General features: G+C 41.5%; 1 protein-coding gene across 3 annotated transcripts in view; it reads right to left on the bottom strand.

The window, feature by feature from the left end:
• Positions 1-2,307: 2,307 nt before the first annotated feature.
• LOC106583173 (disco-interacting protein 2 homolog B-A) overlaps positions 2,308-16,775 on the bottom strand; it is a 73,245-nt gene continuing 58,777 nt past the window's right edge. For all 3 annotated transcript variants that reach the window (XM_045705286.1, XM_045705288.1, XM_045705287.1), the window contains 10 exons: positions 14,053-14,162; positions 13,576-13,706; positions 13,322-13,490; positions 13,073-13,243; positions 12,768-12,829; positions 12,591-12,648; positions 12,413-12,487; positions 12,051-12,225; positions 7,380-7,503; positions 2,308-7,219 (listed from right to left, as the gene is read on the bottom strand). In XM_045705286.1, coding sequence (XP_045561242.1) covers positions 6,967-7,219; positions 7,380-7,503; positions 12,051-12,225; positions 12,413-12,487; positions 12,591-12,648; positions 12,768-12,829; positions 13,073-13,243; positions 13,322-13,490; positions 13,576-13,706; positions 14,053-14,162 — 1,328 coding nt within the window. In that variant the 3' untranslated portion in view covers positions 2,308-6,966. The remainder of the gene's footprint in view (positions 7,220-7,379; positions 7,504-12,050; positions 12,226-12,412; positions 12,488-12,590; positions 12,649-12,767; positions 12,830-13,072; positions 13,244-13,321; positions 13,491-13,575; positions 13,707-14,052; positions 14,163-16,775) is intronic.

The following is a 16,775-nucleotide window of genomic DNA, read 5'->3' as shown; positions in this document are numbered from 1 at the left end:
CTACGAATCATGACCTGAAGAAACTCAAAAAAATACATTAACAGTACTTTTTGTGATGAGCATCCAGAAACAGTTTTGCATTTATTTTGGCATTGTCTCCTTGTAAAGAAATGATAGCAAGATATTTGTAGATTTAAAATTGATAATATTTTTGATGACTTGTTTATTATGGGAGAAAGTGCTGCTCAGTGTCCTTAACTATAATAAGGTTAACGAAAAACTATTTTAATGGAAACATTGTATATTCATGAATGTAAATTCACTAATAAAAAAACACTTGTTTTCTATAAGGAGTTTGAGCAGTAAATTAAGATCATTCTACATTTTTTGAATAAGAAAGCTGTAAAAACAGTCAATAGGTCTGTCTTTTAAGGCCTTTCCATAACCTGTAATTATTTGTACCCTCTAGCATATGTTTGTTTGTTTGTATACATCCTGTATGACTAGTGACTAGACTAGTATACCTCCTGTATGACTAGTGTTTTGTATATGAAATTAAAAATGATTAAAGTGTAGTGAAACAAGGGGAGAATCTCAACTGCATACTCCTCGTGTCCACTCAAAACCCATTGGAAGAGAAGGTCAAAGGGGAGGGACCTCTGGCTTTCTCATCCAATGGATTTTGAGAAGGAGGCGAGGAGAGAGGACACGAGGAGTATGCCATTTAGATTCTCCCAAGGGCTACCTAGCCAGGGGTGTATTCATTAGTCGGATTCTGTTGCAAATAGTTTTGCAACAGAAACAGTTTACCGTTTACTCTAGGAGCCAAACGGAAGCAAGCATAGCCGCGGGAAGTAGGGGTGCTCCAGCACACCCTGAAAAATCTTTAAAGAAAATTGGGGGCACTGGGCCTTTAGTAGTCCTGTATTAGTGGACTAAATAACTATGAAAAACAGCCCCAGACCATTATTCCTCCTCCACCAAACTTTACAGTTGGCACTATGCATGGTAGCAGGTAGCGTTCTCCTGTCATCCGCCAAACCCAGATTTGTCAGTCGGACGGACAGATGGTGAAGTGTGATTCATTACTCCAGAGAATGCGTTTCCACTGCTCCAGAGTCCAATGGCGGTGAGCTTTACACCACTCCAGCTGACGCTTGGCATTACGCATGGTGATCTTAGGCTTGTGTGCGGCTGCTCGACCATGGAAACCCATTTCATGAAGTTCCTGACGAACAGTTCTTGTGCTGACATTGCTTCCAGAGGCAGTTTGGAACTCGGTACTGAGTGTTGCAACCGAGGACAGAACATTTTTACACGCTACAACACTCGGCTGTCCCATTCTGTGAGCTTGTTTGGCATTTCGCAGTTGAGCCGTTGTTGCTCCTAGACGTTTCCACTTTACAATAACAGCACTTACAGTTGACCGGGACAGCTCTAGAAGGGCAGGAATTTGATGAACTGACTTGTTGGAAAGGTGGCCTTCTATTCCTATGACGGTGCCATGTTGAAAGTCACTGAGCTCTTCAGTGAAGGCCACTCCACTGGCAATGTTTGGCTATGGAGATTGCATGGCTTTGTGCTCAATTTTATACAGTAGCCGAATCCACTAATTTGAAGGGGCGTCCACATACTTCTGTGTGTATATATATATATATGTTTTTGTGTGTGTGTGTGTGTGTGTGTGTGTGTATATATATATATATGTATGTATATATATATATATATATATATATATATATATATATATATATATATATATATATATATATATATATATATATATATGTGTGTGTATGTGTACCTGCAAATAGTGTTTTTTAGGTTATGATCAGTGCTTGACTTGGGCCAGAGTTCACAGGAACTGAGTACTGGCACCTTACATTTTGACTGCTTGAGTTCCGGAACTTCTAATAGAAAATTTGCTGGAAAATATTGCAGTTCCAGCACCCAACTACAAAAATGAGTGCAGGCACCTATTTCAGTCAAAGTCAAGCACTGGTTATGATAAGAGTAGTACTAAGCTATTTGAGGTATTTCTTAGTTGTATTCTTCAAAAACCAATGGGTATAATATTATTTCAATAGTTGAAATTATCAACAAAATGTTAGACAGAATTTTAACAAATCTGGTCACCCACCCATAACCATGAGTAATGTCCTTGAACAATGCACAAAACATTCACTTGAAATCATTATTTGCTGCCAAATCTAAATGAGTGAAAATAATGGGGAAAGGGTAATATAATACAATATCAGCAAGTCTTTATTTCTAAAATATATCATATGAGCTAAATTACCCCAGACCACAACAAAATCATGATTGGATCATCCCCATCACATACCTGTTTTTAATTTACATTTTTTCTATTATTATTATTATTATTAACCAAATAATGTATATACACACAGCATACCAGGAGTGCATACACAAAATATTGATTTAACTCAGATAAAGAGATGTGTGCAGTGGTATATGTACAATACCACTAGTCAAACTTAAGACCTCGTTCTTTGTATATTTATTACAAAATACATTTCACCCAGCCTGTGTAAGAATTGGGGTTAAACTGCACGGCCATTGATTGCATAGTGTTAAAAACTATTTTGGAGAGAGCAGAGAGAAGAGGAAGCCCTTATTGACCTCCCGGTCATAGATGGATTGCAGCACTGAGTAACCCCCTTTTACTCTTCTTAATGTTTGCAGTCTTAGCATTAATGACAAGCAAGTCCTGGGACAAACATCCAAAACATGGGGAGTATTATTCACAGACTGCACCGGGGGACCACCTGGTCCTTCCCTGTTGTCAGAGTAGCCAACTATTGTTCTTTGAAATGTCTCCCAAAAATCTGATGCCTAACGTTGCTTGGTCTCTGAGTCATGCAGACATTCAACGGTGAACTTTTAACGTACATTTAAAGGCAGGATATGGCACTATAACTTGTCACTGCTTTTGTTTTTCTGCATGGATACGTTCAAATCATATGGCAACCATCTCATCTCTCTAAACATTGTAATTGAACAGCACAAGGGGGACAATTGTTTAACTCACACATCTCTGGTACAGTGCAGTACTGCAATTAGTTCAATCTTCACACAGTGTTCTTATTCATACATTATGACAAAATAAAATGCATCTTCTTTTCATGCTTTTAAGCTGTGTTGTTTAACATGACTGAATGTTAAATATAGACCAACCCCATTCACACTTCTCACATATTTAAGATATATACACTACCGTTGAAAAGTTTGGGGTCACTTAGAAATGTCCTTGTTTTCCATGAAAACATACATGAAATGAGTTGCAAAATGAATAGGCAATATAGTCAAGACGATAAATATTGATTTTTAATTTAAATAATAATTGTGTCCTTCAAACTTTGCTTTCGTCAAAGAATCCTCCATTTGCAGCAATTACAGCTTTTCAGACCTTTGGCATTCGAGTTGTCAATATTTTTGAGGTAATCTGAAGAGTTTTCACCCCATGCTTCCTGAAGCACCTCCAACAAGTTGGATTGGCTTGATGGGCACTTTTTACGTACCATACGGTCAAGCTGCTCCCACAACAACTCAATAGGGTTGAGATCCGATGACTGTGCTGGCCACTCCATTATTGACAGAATACCAGCTGACTGCTTCTTCCCTAAATAGTTCTTGCATAGTTTGGAGCTGTGCTTTGGGTCATTGTCCTGTTGTAGGAGGAAATTGGCTCCAATTAAGTGCTGTCCACAGGGTATGGCATGGCGTTGCAAAATGGAGTGATAGCCTTCCTTCTTCAAGATCCCTTTTACCCTGTACAAATCTCCCACTTTACCACCACCAAAGCACCCCCAGACTATCACATTGTCTCCACCATGCTTGACAGATGGAGTCAAGTAATCCTCCAGCATCTTTTCATTTTTTCTGCACAAATTTGTTCTCACAAATGTTTTTCTTTGTGATCCGAACACCTCAAACTCAGATTAGTCTGTCCATAATACTTTTTTCCCAATCTTCCTCTTTCCAGTGTCTGTGTTCTTTTGCCCATCTTAATCTTTTATTTTTATTGGCCAGTCTGAGATATGGCTTTTTCTTTGCAACTCTGCCTAGAAGGCCAGCATCCCGGAGTCGCCTCTTCACTGTTGACGTTGAGACTGGTGTTTTGCGGGTACTATTTAATGACGCTGCCAGTTGAGGACTAGACACTCTAATGTACTTGTCCTTTTGCTCAGTTGTGCACCAGAGCCTTCCACTCCTCTTTCTATTCTGGTTAGAGCTAGTTTGCAAAGTTCTGTGAAGGGAGTAGTACACAGCATTGTACGAGATATTCAGTTTCTTGCATTTCTCAGAACAAGAATAGACTGACGAGTTAGAGGAAGAAAGTTCTTTGTTTCTGGCCATTTTGAGCCTGTAATCGAACCCACAAATGCTGATGCTCCAGATACTCAACTATTCTAAAGAAGGACAGTTTTATTGCTTCTTTAATCAGAACAACAGTTTTCAGCTGTGCTAACATAATTGCAAAAGGGTTTTCTAATGATCAATTAGCCTTTTAAATGAAAACCTTGGATTAGCTAAAACAACGTGCCATAGTAACACAGGAGTGGTAGTTGCTGATAATGGGCCTCTGTACGCCTATGTAGATATTCCATTAAAAACCTGCCGTTTCCAGCTACAATAGTCATTTACAACATTAACAATGTCTACACTGTATTTCTGATCAATTTGATGTTATTTTAAATGGACACAAAATTTGCTTTTCTTTCAAAAACAAGGACATTGCTAAGAGACCAAAAACTTTTAAACGGTAGTGTATATATTTATAAAAATATTATTTACATGTTAGACAACGAAAATGAATAGTTCACCATGGACTCCTATACCACTGCAAGACAAAACTTTTTTTTGAGGAGCACATAACGGAAAGGAGCATACAATATATTAATAAATGTGAAAACTTCTAAAGATTAGAGTAAATGAGAAACCTTTTCCTAGAGTGCTACAAATTGTGTGTGGGGAGGAGAAGAACATAACAAAAGCTAAACTCGTGGCTGTTGTCCTCCTATTTCATCCACAGGACTGTGCCTATCTGTACTTGCTAATAAAATATTGACGTTTACAAAAGAAATGTAAGTTTACAGGGGGAAAAACAGGTTCTAGTGATTTAAAGTTGAATAGGAGTTCATTTTCAAACCTGTCCACTTTGACAGTGGCCAATGTTTGATTACATTAAATACTACAGTCCTATTTTGCTAATTGGTGACCTTTTCGTATGCAAAATGTTGCATTGCCATATTCTCTCGCTCACATTCTTAAATCACTCAGCCTAGGACAGTCAGTGAAAAGTGCCCTGCATCTAATCCCATTTATCAGTGGTTCATAGAAAAAAAATAAGAGCTTATTTTACTTTTCCACAAAATAACAGTAATTTATATTGGTTTAATCATTCTCCCCAAGCTCATAACATCAAAGCAATCTCTGGTTGGGGGCAGTAGTTATCCCTGACCGTACAAATCCCTGACAACCTTATTCATGGTGGCGTTGTTTTCATGGTCCTTCGAGCCGGATGGGACTTGACCTGGGGAAACTCCTGACCCTATTAGCTAGTTCCTTTCTGCTAATCCCTAGTGAACTCTGATTCCTCAAAAAGTATTCCTCACAATTAATACGCTCCTTGAACACGAGGAATGTGCATAATTGGATCATGAAAAAATATAAAATATTTGGAGAAAGTGCAAGATTAGTGTTAAATTCTTATGTACAATATTCTTTCGCTACCATCTGCTCACAACTATGTTAGCTATCCAGACAACCATCACGTGAGAGGGATGAGTTGAGTTTTTTTTCTCACATTTATGCACACATTTAAAAAAATAATATCTATACAGTATATCGAAACTACAGAGGTCTTGATGGGTACAGTACAGTAAATGGCTTCTAGCTTCTACTCAAAACATCCCTTTGGATATAAATCAGGATCCTCACCCCAATAACACAAACAGTTATGAACTGGAAGAACAGCAATGGAGAAAAACAAAACTTGTATGGGCAAAGTTTTATAAGGCAGGAAGTAAACCTAATTCAAGAAAGGTAAGAATGTGTTCCATTTCATATTTTGCCTTTGTACAACTTCAAGCAATAAACCTGTGATGTAAGTAGAGTACATGATGACTGACAGAATAAGTTAAATCAACAGCTGATGATTGGTCTAGCTAATATGTTCATTAGTGTTCTAATATGCCTTCACACATCCTTCATAACCCCCTGCCTTAAAGTGCACGGACAAGAGGTCACTACAGGGTGAAGCAAGCACCGGTGTGAGTTTCTGTGAATGTGTGCGTGAATACAATACAAATATGGCAATTTAGAATAAGTCAAAGATAAGAAAAAGAAAACAAGGACTGGGTAAGACCTGGAAAGCTTTGGGAGGAGAAACAGTTATAATGGATGCATTTTGTACACATCACTCAACCCCAGGAAATGATGTCACCAGAGACATGAAGTCCTCAACCCGTGGCCCCTCACAATACCCCACAGATGATTGGATTGTGGAGGAGTGGGAAGAGTTAAGATTGACTTCAGCACCTTAATACTCCCTGACACTCTGTGCAAGTAGAGGGCCAGTCAGGCTGTTGAGGTGTTTGATTTGGCAGGAGGGTTGTAGGGGGTGTGGCGAGATTAGAGGGTTATCTTCCTGTCCAGTTCCAGTTGAACAGCTGTGTTTGGTATAGACACACTCACTCTGTCCGAGTGTAAATATTGTTATTTTTTTTTTACTATATATTTTTTTCAAACACAGTGTACGTCTCAAAACACAACAGAGTGCCCCCTTCAAATCCAACAGACCTGGAATGCAAAAGACCTAAGATCTGAACATCGTGCACCCCAAAAAGAGCTGTGGTTTCCCAAGGGTCAGTATAGTCAAGTTCAGCCAACCTCCTACTGCACCTTGTGGCACAATATGCATTGTCTGTCTGTGGAGTAGGTTGGTCCAAACCACTTTCTTCCACCAGCCGGAATCTCTTCCATCATACAATAACCAGCCCTTCACATATTATAGGCCACATAGATGGGGTCCAGTTGGTCAGCCAGGAAGGAGTCCCGGAGGTGCATGCGTTGTTTCTCCCCCCTGGAGTTGATGGGTATGACCCCCGGGTCCACGATGACCACCACGCCCACGATGAGGTGGTGCTCCTCCAGCACCACATTGGTGACCAGGGGCACCAGGTCCAGGGCATCCTGCTCTGAGCCACTCAGTTCAGCCACCACCACCAGTAGGTTGGTCCATGTGAATACCGCACTGCATTGGGGACACAGAGCGAGAGGAGAGAAAGGGTTTATAATCAAATGTCAGACTAAGATACATGCGCACGTACATGTACACCCACACACACAATTATGAAAACAGACAAACCAAATGGACAATAGTAAAGTCTCCTGGGACCCCCCAGTGTTCTGACCTCTCTGCAATACTGCGGTGAGCCCGGGACACAGATGTCTCGATGTCGATAGGGTGGTAGCGCAGCCCCCTCAGCTCCAGAGTCTCATCCAGGGAACCCACCACAAACAGGGCGTCATGACGATCTGACCACAGATAGGGAGACAGACAGAGGGGCAAACAATATTGAATACTGGGAATGGTGGGATAGCTCATTTAGACCTCATCGGATCCCTATATCTCCCTTTTCATGTTATCTATTAGCATTAGCATCCATAGCAACACATGTTACTCAATTCAGTGCTTCCGAGTTCCATGTATCAAACAGTTATTTCAGTTATATTAAAACCCGAAAAATCTGGAGACCCCTGCTGATTACAGACCCATAAGTTTAATAAATTGTGACAATAAAATAACCAAGCTCATAAGCAACAGAATGGCAAAAGTCTTCCCAGACTTGATACATATCAAAAAAGGTTAATAAAAAAGACACTTACAAATACATGTTTCAGTTTTATACTATACGCAAAAAATAAGATATAGATTTATCAGTAATGTCTGTTGATGCCGAAAAGGCTTTCTACCGTCTTGAAAGACCTTTTCTATTAAAAACGTAGGAAGATTTAAACTTACCAGCTGAAATAATAAATGTAATAAAAATATTATATAAATGTCCTAAAACCAAAATATTCACAAATAATACATTATCTGATGAAATTGCATTATAAATGGGCACAAGACAGGGATGTCCTCTCTCCCACCTGTTTGCACTGGCAATGTAACCGCTTGCAGAAAGAATTAGACAGGACGCAAACGTAACAGGTATCAGTATTGGTAAACATTAATATAAACTAAACTTAAATATCCTGACATTCCTGACCCCCAAAAAAACGAAATAAATGGCAATAGGAAAAATAAAAAGAATACTCATTATCTACAGCAATCCTTTGAGTGGACCATGAAAAATAAACACGTAGGATGCTTAAAAGTGACAACAAAAAACAAATATATAAATATAACTTAATTTGAAAGCATAGCTATTAAATGGAACAAACTTCCCATAAATCTTACAGGTAGAATTAACCTCAGAATGGCATGTGTCACACCCTGATCTGTTTCACCTGACTTTGTGCTTGTTTCCACCCCCCTCCAGGTGTCGCCCATCTTCCTCATTATCCCAATGTATTTATACCCGTGTTCTCTGTCTGTTGCCAGTTCATTTTGTTTCGTCAAGCCTAACAGCGGTTTTCCCGTGCTCCTGTCTTTCTCTAGTTTTCCCGGTTTTAACCATTCTGCCTGCCCTGAGCCTGCCTGCTGTTCTGTACCTTGTCACACCACCCTGGATTACTGACCTCTGCCTGCCCTTGATCTGTAGTTTGCCTGCCCCCCTGTTTTTGTAATACACTTCTGTTACTTTGAAACTGTCTGCATCTGGATCTTCTCCTGAGTCTTGACAGGCATGTCTCCTAAAGTTTTTATATTTATTCTCAGTAATACCAATTACCACACCAAAGACATTCTTTAAAAAGTATACTCAGTCATAACAGACTTCATATTGGCAAATAAAACTTGAAGATGTAAAACTTTCCTTTTCATTCTCTAAGTCTGATAGTAGTTTTAACCTTCCAGACTTGGAATTGTATCATCTCACTACCCAAGGCATTTACTTGTGACATATAGTTAAATGCACAAAGGAGGAACAATGGGTACATAACGAAGATGCACATGCTCATCCCCAGAATCCTTTCGTCTATTTTCAAAGGATAAAGCTTTGGACATTAACAACAATATGAAAGAAAATGAAACTGATTCTACAAGAACCAATATCACTCCGTTAAAAACACAACCCTATGGAACAATCCTTGGATAGTGTTTCAGAATTCACCGATAACTTGGTCACCATGGAAAACTTGGTAATAGGAAATATTAATTTATTTCCACGACAGAATTAAAAAGCAATTTTGGACTGACCAATGTAAATATTTTTAAATACATGCAACTTAAAAGTTTCGTATCACAAAATTTCTATTTGAAATCTTTTGAAAATCAGAGCAATCTTGAGGGAATCCTATTTGAGTCAGAAAAGGATATTCATAAACTCAGCAAGAAAAGAAACGTACTCTCACTGTCAACTGCGTTTATTTTCAGCAAACTTAACATGTGTAAATATTTGTATGAACATAACAAGATTCAACAACCGAGACATAAACTGAACAAGTTACACAGAAAGGCCTCTTTAGTGTCCTAAGTTTCCATAACTGTGACCTTAATTGCCTACCGTCTGTAAACTGTTAGTGTCTAAATTTGCTTTAGGAGTAGTGCGTGACCCTAGGGTGGCAACACAAACACTTTTTCAGGACCCTGTCTTTCAAAGATAATTCGTAAAAATCCAAATAACTTCAGCTTTTCATTGTAAAGGGTTTAAACACTGTTTCCCATGCTTGTTCAATGAACCATAAACAATTAATGAACATGCACCTGTGGAACGGTCGTTAAGACACTAACAGCTTACAGATGGTAGGCAATTAAGGTCACAGTTATGAAAACTTAGGATACCAAAGAGGCCTTGCTACTGACTCTGAAAAACACCAAAAGAAAGATGCCCAGGGTCCCTGCTCATCTGCGTGAACGTGCCTTAGGCATGCTGCAAGGAGGCATGAGGACTGCAGATGTGGCCAGGGCAATGAATTGCAATGTCCGTACTGTGAGACACCTAAGACAATGCTACAGGGAGACAGGACGGACAGCTGATCGTCCTCGCAGTGGCAGGCCACGTGTAACAACACCTGCACAGGATCAGTACATCCGAACAGCACACCTGCGGGACAGGTACAGGATGGCCACAACAACTGCCTGAGTTACACCAGGAACGCACAATCCCTCCATCAGTGCTCAGACTGTGCACAATTGGCTGAGAGAGGCTGGACTGAGGGCTTGTAGGCCTGTTGTAAGGCAGGTCCTCACCAGACATCACCGGCAACAACGTCGCCTATGGGCACAAACCCACCGCCGCTGGACCAGACAGGACTGGCAAAAAGTGCTCTTCACTGATGAGCCGCGGTTTCGTCTCACCAGGGGTGATGGTCGAATTCGCGTTTATCGTCGAAGGAATGAGCGTTACACCGAGGCCTGTACTCTGGAGCGGGATCGATTTGGAGGTGGAAGGTCCGTCATGGTCTGGGGCGGTGTGTCACAGCATCATCGGACTGAGCTTGTTGTCATTGCAGGCAATCTCAACGCTGCGCGTTACAGAGAAGACATCCTCCTCCCTCATGTGGTACCCTTCCTGCAGGCTCATCCTGACATGACCCTCCAGCATGACAATGCCACCAGCAATACTGCTCATTCTGTGCGTGATTTCCTGCAAGACAGGAATGTCAGTGTTCTGCCATGGCCAGCGAAGAGCCCAGATCTCAATCCCATTGAGCACGTCTGGGACCTGTTGGATCGGAGGATGAGGGCTAGGGTCATTCCCCCCAGAAATGTCCGGGAACTTGCAGGTGCCTTGGTGGAAGAGTGGGGTAACATCTCACAGCAAGAACTGGCAAATCTGGTGCAGTCCATGAGGAGGAGATGCACTGCAGTACTTAATGCAGCTGGTGGCCACACCAGATACTGACTGTTCCTTTTGATTTTGACCCCCCCCTTTCTTCAGGGACACATTCCTGTGGAACTTGTTCAGTTTATGTCTCAGTTGTTGAATCTTGTTATGTTCATACACTTATTTACACATGTTAAGTTTGCTGAAAAGTTTGTTTGGGACAAATCATTCACTAAACCCTAAACCTCAACTACGTCTTATAATGAAATATGTGGAAATTGAGCAAGTTGAGGTGACTAAACTGCTTAGAGTTACCCTGGATTGTAAATTGTCATGGTCAAAACATATTGATACAACAGTAGCTAAGATGGAGAGAAGTCTGTACATAATAAAGCTCTGCTCTGCATTCTTAACAACACTATCAACAAGGCAGGTCCTACAGGCCCTAGTTTTGTCACACCTAGACTACTGTTCACTAGTGTGGTCAGGTGCCACAAAGAGGGACTTTAGAAAATTGCAGTTGGCTCAGAACAGGGCAGCACGGCTGGCTCTTAAAAGTACACGGAGAGCTAACATTAATGGCATGTATGTCAATCTCTAATGGCTCAAAGTGTTTTTTGTTTTTGTAAGAGGTGTTGACAAGCTGAATGTACCAAGCTGTCTGTTTAAAATACTAGCACACAGCTCAGACACTCATGCATACCCCACAAGACATGCCACCAGAGGTCTCTTCACAGTCCTCAAGTCCAGAACAGACTATAGGAGGCGCAATACTTTTCTCGTCAATCAACTTGAAAAACGTATACTTGAAAACTGGAAAATCAACCAATCCTCCATCCTTAACACAATGGAAAGGTCAAACACTTTATTATCTAAATGTTAAATGTGTGTGGGCGATGGAGAGAAATAAAAATGGTGCCACTTGAGGCCATGTAGCAGAGAGTGATGCGTGCACTGGAGATGGATGGGGGTGTGAGCAGGTGGGTCTGGGCAGGGTGATGTTTGTATGCTGGCGTTTGTATGTGAGTGTTTTAGTATTGCAACAACAAAAAAAACGGACAAAAATAAAAAACACTAAAAAAGAACATTAGCATCCATAGCCATCCCTTTTCATGTTAGCCTACATAGCCCTGACCAGGCCCAGCCACTGACCCCCAGCGGCGTCCAGTAGCTCAGTCCTCTTGACGAAGCCCAGGTAGCCAGTCCTGGCCCACAGGGTCGTGGGATCTCCGAAGCTCAGCTTGGTGTTGAAGTGGTCGGCCAGCAGGCTCTCCTCTCCATAGATGGCATAGTAGCCACTGGCACTGTGAGGGCTGTTGATCCAGATCTGACAGAGAGCAGAGGAGGGGACATGGTAGAATTAGGGATGGAATAGGAGAGTTATGTATGAGGAGAACTTGGTTATTGATAGGGCTAGGAGTTTTTCCTAATTATACCCTGCATATTTCCCATCCTTTTCTCTACCCCACATGTTGCCATTTTCACTCTAATATTAGCGTTCTATCTCCTCTCACCTCTCCTAGATGGGAATCTCCTAGAGGTCCCCTGGTCTCTGGGTTGACGATGATCACCCTGACTCCTGGTAAGATCTAAAGAGAGTGATACATGGTGAACAACAAACTCCCACAACAACACATCTTGTATCTGAGCACAAAGGGCATTTAATGTGTGGATTCATCAGGGGAGACTTACTTTACCAGACTCCATCAGAGGGAGACTCTGAGGGGCTCCTCTCTCCACCAGCCTCACTCTGAGATAGAAAATGAAAGCACATTGTGATGGTGAACTCAATACTGTACACAATGTCTTCCTCAGCATCAAAGCTGCTCATACATAAAACCATACCACTAGGGGTCTACAGGTTCTCACCTGTCATGGCGGAGGGACTTCATGTCCACATACACAGTGGAGGGGTCCGGTCCAGTGGTGCCCTGAAAAACATTGGCCATGGCCGTCAAAACATCTGTTTTCCTTTAGCCATTAATAAAAGTATATTTCCAAACAAATTAGTTATGCTTCCATCTTGTAGGCCGTCATTGTAAATAAGAATTGGTTCTTAAATGACTTTCCTACTTAAATAAAGGTTCAGTAAAAAATGGAATTCCCTGTTGCCTAGTACCTCCTCACAGAACTTGTTCTAGCTGGTGGAGTAATGGTTCTAACTGGTTGAGTACCTGCATGCAAATGGCAAGGTTGACCCTGGATCCGAAGGCTGTGCTGACAGCGCGGGGTGAGAGGCCCAGGTCTTTAAACAGCTTGGAGAAGGACATGGTGAGGGCCAGACGAGGACGCTCCTCTGCTATCACCACACAGCTCCTCACACACGACAGGTTCACACCCCGCGCCTGGAGGGAAAAAGAGGGAGACGGGGAGTTAGCGTGTACATGTGTGTGTGTGAGAGCACGTGTGCGTGTTATACTCACTTTGAGTATCTCTGTCTGCGTGCCTATCCCCTTGGTGCAGAGCTCCATGACAGAGTAGGAGCAGAAGGTGTCTCTGATGCGGTACTGGCTCAGGGTGCTGAGCCACAGGGGAAGACAGCTCTCCAACTCCAGAGGAGGGATTAGAATGGACTGGTGCCCTGAGTACACACTACACACATGAAACAATAGAAGGTATGAGTTCACAATGTTTGTATGAGAGAGAGATAAAGATACTCTGTGTGTGTGCGTGTGACCTTGCGAGGCACCACAGTACAAAGCCCAGGCCACAGTAAGGGTCTAGGCAGATGGCTATTTGGCGTGAGGAGTAGAGTTCACACTGCAGCTTGATGGAGCGACACAGAGCACTGACTGCCGCATGGGAGATCTGATGGACAGAAGCACACAGCCAATCTCACACACACACACACACACACACACACACACACACACACACACACACACACACACACACACACACACACACACACACACACACACACACACACACACACACACCACAAAGAAACAACCAATAAGAGAAGCAGAATCAACTGGTAAAGTCATGGTTATGGCTACCGCCATTGGCCCACTGTAAATCAGAGGAGCAAAATTAGCTGTTGGCTACTGACTTTGCCAATGGCAGGCCGCTCATGGGCCACCAAGTTTGCAAACTATCTGGGGCTGTTTTAGAGTATTGAGACCAAGCCGTAGCCTCCTGTGGGTGACCTTACCTTGACCCCGGTGAGCATGCCCGTGGTGGACACACTGAAGTCTAGATAGGCGATCATCTCTGCCGTGGGGGGCTTATAGATCATTGGGGGTCTACGGCGAGGGAGGTCATCTGGAAGAAGGGAACATGCACAACAAGGTTGAGTTTCTCTGGCTCAAATTCTATGGTCAGGTATGTACTGTATGTAAGACCTATGGCAGGGGTTCTCGAAGTGGGGTGCTGCGGAACTGCAGGGGGTCCGCAGCCAGATCTCAAAATAAATAAATATATACAGTACCAGCCAAAAGTTTGAACACACCAACTGAGTCAAGGTTTTTTCTGCATTTTTACTATTTTCTACATTGTAGAATAATAGTGAATACAACAAAACTATGAAATAACACATTTGGAATCATGTAGTAACCAAAAAAGTGTTAAACAAATCAAAATATATTTTATATGAGATTCTAAGTTGCCACCCTTTGCTTTGATGACAGCTTAACTAGGCAAGTGAGTTAAGAACAAATTCTTATTTACAATGACGGCCTACCCTGGCCAAACCCTAACGACGCTGGGCCAATTGTGCGCCACCCTATGGGACTCCCAATCACGCCCAGTTGTGATACAGCCTGGAATCTAAACAGGGTCTGTAGTGACGCCTCTAGCACTGAGATGCAGTGCCTTAGACCACTGTGCCACTCATGTGCCTGTCACTGAGGAGTGGCTTCCATCTGGTCACTCTACCATGAAGGCCTGATTGGTGGAGTGCTGCAGAGATAGATGGTTGTCCTTCTGGAAGGTTCTCCCATCCCCACAGAGGAAATGTGGAGCTCTGTCAGAATGACCATCGGGTTCTTGGTCACCTCCCTGACCAAGGCCCTTCTCACCCGATTGCTCAGATTGTCTGGGCGGCCAGCTGTAGGAAGACTGTGGGACCTTATATAGACAGGTGTGTGCCTTTCCAAATCATTTCCAATCAATTGAATTTACCACAGGTGTACTCCAATCAAGTTGTAGAAACATCTCAAGGATGATCAATGGAAACAGGATGCACCTGAGCTCAATTTCGAGTCTCATAGCAAAGGGTATGAATACTTGTGTAAATAAGTTATTTCAGATTTTTTTTGCTTTGTTATTATGGGGTACTATGTGTAGATTGATGAGGAAACAAATTCATGTAATCAATTTTAGAATAAGGCTGTAACGTAGCAACATATGGAAAAAGGGAAGGGGTCTTCTGCACTGTATATATATTTTTTTAACAAAAATAAATACAAATGAATATTACTAGCAGCAACAGATTAAACAAATGTTGGAAAAGGGATCCATGGAATAAGTTTAGAGGGTGTAATACAATATTATGATATTGATATGATATTATTTATCTACAACTTCTGTTTTTAACCCTGGGCAACATGGGCATAGGAGGCTCACAGGGATATTGGTATCCACAGCATTCCAATTCTATATTTTTCAACTCAATACTTATTGTAATACCCAAAATGATAGATTTTTTTTTTTACAAACGCACTGTTATCTAAGCAAAGTTCACTTAGCGTCATAGCAAAATGTGTGGAATTGCAGGATATTAGCTTTCAAGGTATCTCTCAACCCCAAATTCAGCCTTTGCCCAACCCCTTCAAATAAAAAATATTAATTAATTCAGGTGAGAATTTGTGGGTTGGGATATTGCTCATAAATATTCATTTTGGGGGAGAGTAAACATAGTTGTACCTGATCCCAACACTTTCTTACTAAAAGTCCACTGGCACGCTCTGATAAAACTATATGCATTGCGAGCAAATACAACTCTGGACAGTTAGCTCACAGTGGTAAGGTGCGGAGTTCCTGACATCTATTGCAAATTAACTCAGATTGGTCTTGTGTACTGTATAAAAACCTACAACTACTACCAAGGCGACCCCTCTCACAGGTATGCTTTCACTTTTCAGAATTAGACGTGTGTGGGCACAGGAAGAATATTGTAAATTAAGCATACATTTTTTTGAAAAAGACATCTGCCCCGTGTGGGATTAAAACTCACAACCATTGAACTATGAGCCAGCCAACTGTCTTAGCAGAACACGCCACCAGTCATAGTAGTTGGGAGGAACTACAACCAATTGACATGACTACCACTGTCTTCTATTTCTTGTTATGATAGAGATAGCTATGAATCTAAACGTATGATCCTCATAGCCTACATGTTTTTTTTTCTTCGTAAAAGCACATAGATGTGTATGAAACGGTAAGCAAAAACGTTGAATTTGGTCATACGTTAAAATGTGCCTAACTGCCTTTAGAATTTTGTGTAATGTCAGTAGTCGAGTCAAGGAAGCATCATGCTAAATATATTGTCACACCACTTATCAAGACCATTGCCAAATAAGTTACGCTGTCACCTGCTTTTATAGTTAGCCTTGAGGTGGTACCACCCAGCTGATCTAGAAGGGAGTGTCTTTCATACTGGATGCCTCCCTTGATGACGTAGAGGCACCTTCTCAAAGTGCCTCTACATCACCATTTCAATGGTAGAGTTGAATCGCTAGGGACAAAAAGAGCTAGATTTACTACTAAAAGACCATAATATATAACTTTTCCTACAGACTGTCAAAATGAAGACTTGACATTTTTCACTATAACTAAGCCTAAATCTGATTTAAACTTTTTTTTTTTTATTCCCATGAAAGTTACTCTTTAAAGCGGAAAAAAAAAAATCTCTGTGCCCCATGGCAAAATGTGTAG

This window comes from Salmo salar, chromosome ssa22 (genome assembly GCF_905237065.1).
Source record: "Salmo salar chromosome ssa22, Ssal_v3.1, whole genome shotgun sequence".
NCBI classification, from domain to species: domain Eukaryota; kingdom Metazoa; phylum Chordata; class Actinopteri; order Salmoniformes; family Salmonidae; genus Salmo; species Salmo salar.
Note: the sequence above shows the minus strand (reverse complement) of the source record. Positions and strands in the feature narration are given on the sequence as shown.